This window comes from Etheostoma spectabile, chromosome 24 (genome assembly GCF_008692095.1).
Source record: "Etheostoma spectabile isolate EspeVRDwgs_2016 chromosome 24, UIUC_Espe_1.0, whole genome shotgun sequence".
In the NCBI taxonomy this organism is placed as follows: domain Eukaryota; kingdom Metazoa; phylum Chordata; class Actinopteri; order Perciformes; family Percidae; genus Etheostoma; species Etheostoma spectabile.
Window position 1 is genome coordinate 3,426,745 of NC_045756.1, and position 6,002 is coordinate 3,432,746.

At 37.5% G+C, this 6,002-nt stretch overlaps 1 protein-coding gene across 2 annotated transcripts in view; it reads left to right on the forward strand.

Annotated features, from left to right (window-relative positions):
* gpr137c (G protein-coupled receptor 137c) overlaps positions 1-2,697 on the forward strand; it is a 12,726-nt gene extending 10,029 nt beyond the window's left edge. Inside the window, exons 8-9 of one of the 2 annotated variants that reach the window (XM_032506159.1) lie at positions 5-216; positions 366-2,697. In XM_032506159.1, the coding sequence (XP_032362050.1) occupies positions 5-216; positions 366-430 (277 nt within the window). In that variant the 3' untranslated portion in view covers positions 431-2,697. Of the gene's footprint in view, positions 1-4 lie in introns of both variants that reach the window. The other variant, XM_032506158.1, reaches the window with a different exon arrangement.
* Positions 2,698-6,002: the final 3,305 nt, after the last annotated feature.

The window sequence follows — 6,002 nt, forward strand, 5'->3', positions numbered from 1 at the left end:
TCAGTCTCCACTCCACCACTCCCCAGCTGGGTACATCCAGTTGGTATGGCTCCATCCAACGTAACGGGACTCTAGCTGCGGGCGTTGCGTCGGCCCAGCAACCGCCATCTTCCACGGCCCCCCTCCTCTTTGCCTACGGAAACATCCAGAGTCACAATCCCCACCATCACAACTACTACTCCACCCCGCAGAACAACTACCACCATCATCATCACAGTAACTACTTTTCAACGCCACAGAATTATTACTGTGGGTCACAAACATATTTCTGCACCCCACAGAATTAAGCAGGGTCCATCCTTAAGAATGAAAAAGACTAATAACTAACAATTTCTTGCGTTTGTGTCACCATTTTGCTTCCCCAGATATATCAAAGCAGGTACTTTTGAGTGATATTCTAAACCATTGCTCTGGACCAGTTTGGGCCTAAAAATTGGTTCACCTATTTGTTCCAGAGAAATGTGGTCGCATCAGTAACTGGGAAGTTGCTGTGGCGTAACTAACTGCTTTTGTAGAACATCACTCTCTTTAAATGGCATGTACGGACCAGAACGAAGGCAAGCGCAGGCCATGGACCAGAGTTTAGCACTAATATGGCTAATACATCTAAAACTGCAAATACCAAACATTTCTCTGTTAAATGTTTTGGTCCGTGATAATTTCTAAGACTGGAATCATCAGGGACCGGACAATCGTCGCTCTCATTATCCTTTGCTTGTATATTTCATCCAGTTGTGCTAATATGGAATGTACCATTCTGCTCAGACCGGAGCCCATGTTAGCTAACATGGCTAATGCCGAAGCTAGTCTGTCAGTTATCAGTTGTGGGCACAAAGACGTTATATTCAATCAGAATTTGTTGTTGCATTGTTATTTAGGTTGTCATGGATTGGGTTGAGTTATTGTTTTTAAAAAAAAAAAGAAGAAAAAAAAAAGGGTAAAGAACAGTGAAGAATGCTAGGCTGCTAGCTTAATGCTCAATCCTCAAAAAGGCTTTTCCGTCAATGAAAACCAAATGTTTCTCTGGCTTTTCTCCTGTCTGGTTATGACAGGAATTAGCAGTTGCTAATTTGCCATTAGCTGTTGTAGCAGTGAGTGCTATCTTATAGCCAACGCTAACAGATTACTTAAACTCATAATCAGTTTAACCAAGACACTTTTCAGCATATCTGTATTTTAAAAAGATAATCAAACTTCCATCCATCACAGGCTTGTAATATTATCTTTTGAAACGGTGTTAATTTTGGTGCCACAGAAATAGAAAGCTTTACAAACACAATTAGCAAGTTTAAGACTTTAGCCTGCCTACTCAGTACTGGATTTGTGTTTAATAGTTTTGACATATAAAATAAGCATATTACAGTTTTCATAATTGACTGTCGTCAAAATACTGGTCAGTTTATTTCAGTGTTCACAAGCATCATCCATATAAACTGCTTACAGACGCAAAATATATGTGAAGTTTATATGTAGCTGTAATATGCATGTTATTCTCAATAGCACAGGCTTGGTCAATATGTAAGTGTGTGAAAAATGTAACATCTAACAAATGCATTTATGACAATTGGTGATGAACAGTTTTAACAGATGGCTTTAATAACCAGCTCAGGCTTCAACTAAATCTGCTCAGTTACAGGAATGTGCCACTGCTGTTAGATTATATTAAACAGCAGCCAAATCCAGGTTTCCTTTCCCATAATTATCCAATCAAAACTATCTGAAAACCTAAAACAGGAAGTGCCATACACTGTAAAGTTGCTGAATGTTGGGGATTAAAAACACTGATTTTACTGGGCAGTAGCATCATCAGTATCATTTGGAGACTATAATATTAAAATGTTACCTACAGTCAGTAGAAATCAGCCCAAGGATTGCACATTAAAAATGTCTCTAAAACATATGTTTGACCAAAAACCTTTCATGTAATCAGATCCTCGGAGTTGTGAGGCGACAATTTGCACTTAGTTCACCTTTAGAAAAAAAAGGCGTTGGGCCTGAATGTAGGATTTCATCTCCTACTTGTTTTTATGTATTTTCCTCAATCGTTGTCTGTGTTTGAGAAAGGAAATAATGTGCCATCACATTTTGTCAAAATACTTTAATTCTTAAGAAAAATATTTTTGCACAAGAAATGGTTGGATGATGTTTTTAATCGTTTGTGTGTCAAGTTAATCAATTTCTAATCCATGTTTGTGTGTTTTGAGTTGGTTTATGTGCAATTTTAATTTGAGGTTTGTTTTTAATTATTTGACCCTTTTCTCAGACCAAAATCAGTGTACGTATCAGTGTCAGGACTGAATGGGGAAAAAAAAATGCTACCCAACTAAAAAGCTACTTGCATTACTTGTATCAACAAGCTTCACAGAACACTACAAGTACAATGATGGAAATGAGGTTGTTGGGTCCAGTTGTTTGCCTATTTGAGCAAAATTAACATCTGCAGTGCATGCTTCGAATAGAGTGCAAGTACTCAGTGTCAGATTTTCTTTCCAGGGCGATATCCTTTATGTAGAACATGTTGCTCTGCTATAAAATGGCAGTGATAATTTTTTCATGAATTGTCTCATGTTATGGGTTGTTTTATTCGTGGCCATACTGAATGTAACCTATTGTGTGATAGATCACTAACGATGTATGCAAGAAAAGCACTACCATGTTGAAATAAAGGCCTACTGCACTGTTTTTAAGACAAAAGTGGACCAGAATTTGTCTATCAATGCCATTTGTTAAAACTTATAAATATGAATCTATGAAAGTGTTATATGAAACATTGCACAAAAAGGTAAAGTACTGCCCTTTCTACCTTTGCAGTCAGATCAGTACGTCACCGCCACATTAGAAAAATCAAACCACCGCTAAATGTGCACTATGCACATAAATGAACTCCTGCAGCTGATCATGGGGCGGAGTTTACCAGTTAACAAATTTGAGGAACATCTGAAATTAAGTCAAGACAGCAGCTGGCCAGCTCACTGGCAAACATGCCCAAGTTGTGTAGCCGTTTCCTGAGACAAACACACGTTAGGCAAAGGAATCCACAGGCAGAGAGATTCCCCGCTCGGTTGTATCTGCAAACAGTTGCTTTGATTGATCATTTATTTTTCAAAAAGATTTTTATTTTTTACAATCAACACATTCTTAAAGTCTGAATGATTTCACACAGCATGAAAACAAATTAAAATGTCAGTTTAGAATGGCGCCACACAATAGATAACCTTCCAATAGTCAACACAATTATGGTTTGTTGTAATTGTGTAAAAGTGTTTTGAATTTTTCCGTAAAGATGTGTTCTCCATGTTTGAGCAAACAACAAAGAATGATGATTTTGAGCAAATAATGTTCAGAACCTTGACTTGAAGAAAAGCAAGATTCTGGTCAAGCCTGCATTGAGATTTTTAATATTTGTATATATTAGATATTATCAAGAACCCAACCAAAAGACCTAAGGCGAACAAAGAAACTTCCATCACCCGTTGTATAAAACCCTAATGTCTTTTTCTAAAACTGCCTGAGCTCAAAGTTTTAGGTACGGCCTGTGGTTTTTATATGTCTTGAGTAAAAGCATTCGATATCTGTCCTGCGTTTTGATTCTGTTCTTACACTATTTTCTGGGCATGTTATGCCTTAATTCCACAGGACAACTGAAGACATGAAAGGGGAGGGGGTGAATGACATGCAGCAAAGGGCCGCAGGTCGGAGTCAAACCTGGTCCTGCTGCATCGAGGACTAAACCTCTACATATGGGCGCCTGCTCTACCAACTGAGCTAACCAGGCGCCCATATTTTGCTCTGTTCTGCTGTATCTGTAAGAAGCTGGTTTATATGATCGCTAAACTGATTAGAATCTTGTTGACACCCAAAAGATAAAGTCATCTATTTTTCTTTTATTTGCTATTTGGCTGGTGTTTCAGTGTCTGGCTACAAGACACTTGAGGGGGGATGCTTAATATGTCTCACAAGGCTTAGCCCAGCTGTCTCAGAGATTTTTTTGATACATCAGAACAAAATGAAAACACCCCATGGTCGGGTTGGATCAGTGGTGGAGCAGGCGCACATGTACTCTGAGGTTTGTGCCTTGACGCAGTGGTCCAGGGTTCGAATCTGACCTGTGGCAATTTCCTGCATGCCCCCCTCTTTCTCACTTAGCTGTTCCGTCAACAATTAAAGGCGGAAAAAAATAATCTTAAAAAAAAAAAACACCCCATATTAATAATGGTTAAGGCATCTCGGTAATTAGGCCAAAGAGCTAACGTGCACGCATACATGGACAAGACCACAGATGAGCAAACACATGGTGAATCATGAATACACCTGCAAACATAAACAGACACATGGACATGTACGTACAGTGGTGCTCAAAAGTTTACATACACATGCTAAATTGACTAAAAAGAGGATAAAAAAAATCATGTTTTGGAAATTTATTTTAATACCTAAATTAAAAAATGAGTAAAATCCAACCTTTAAGGACACCATTTTCTTTGTGAATGAATCCGTATTGTAATAAATAATTTTCTTATTTAAAATACAGGGGTCATAAGTAACATACCCCTATGTTAAATTCCATAGAGGCAGGCAGATTTTTATTATTAAAGGCCAGTTATTTCCTGGATTCAGGATATATGCATCCTGTAAAGTTCCCTTGGCCTTTAGAATTAAAATACCCCCATCTCTCACATACTCTTCACCATGCTTAGGATAGGCATGGTTTTATTTCAGTTAGACTAATACCTGGTTTGATTTGCATTGAGAGATGATTTTATAGAAAGTATCCCATGCCTATCTCTAAGCATGGTGAAGAGTATGTGAGGATGTGGGCTATTTAATTCTAAAGGCCAAGGGAACTTTATCAGGATGCATAATATCCTGAATCCGGAATAACTGGCCTTTAATAATAAATCTGCCTGCCTCTATGGGAATTTAACATAGGGGTATGTTACTTATGACCCCTGTATTTTAAATAGAACATTTATTTATTTACAATACGTTATTCATTCACAAAGAAAATTGGTGTCCTTAAAGGTTGGATTTTACCTCATTTTTAATTTAGTATTAAAATAAATTTCCAAAACATGATTTTTTTATTCCTCTTTTTAGTCAACTTAAGCATGTGTATGTAAACTTTTGAGCACCACTGTATGAACTACACACACATTAAAAAAAGAAATGTATTGTGCACTTTAAAAAAGTGAACCTTTTTTTTTTAAGACCTCGTGGAAACATCTTAACTGGGATTCAATATTATAACAGATTTAGCTAATTACATTTGAATTAATTCCACATCTTACGCCTTTTGTAATCAGTTAAAGACAAAACAACGGCGTCAGGAGCAAAAGCATAATGCAAAACACTAACAAATATTTTTAAGTTTTTTTATTTAAGATTTTGCAATGACATTATCATTTCCCATTTTCCAGTAATAATGTAATATTACTATTAAACCATTATTTGTAATTATGGTTTCCAGACCATTATTACATTATTTAAATATAAATTTTGTCACTACTTTTCCATTGACTTTCTAAACTTTTCTGCAGCCATTTAAGTTCCAAAACACAGAAAAAGACATGGACTGGGGGTGCCTGGTAGCCTACCGGGTAGGGTGCGTACCATTAAGGCTCAGTGCTATCTGCAGTGGCCTGGGTTTGAGTCCAGCCTTTGGCCCTTTGCTGCATGTCTTCCCCTCTCTTCGTCTGCTTTTCTCTCAGTCTCTGTCTAAAGAAATCGATCCTAGCAGAACTCTGGGACATATTCGTTAAGATCAAGACATAATTTGGCTGATCCGACCAGACCACGTGGGAACACGCACCCACACATAGCTGTTACTTTGGCTGACAAAAGGTTTTCACCACTATGTTTTCTTGATGTAGAAATCAATCCTGGTCCCTCCAACATTGTTTTACTCATGTCAGTTTAGAGTGATGAAGAAACAGCCTTTACAAAGCTTCGCTCCTCCAAACTCTTAAAAATGAATTAAATAAACTGACTGGGTCATTTAAAAA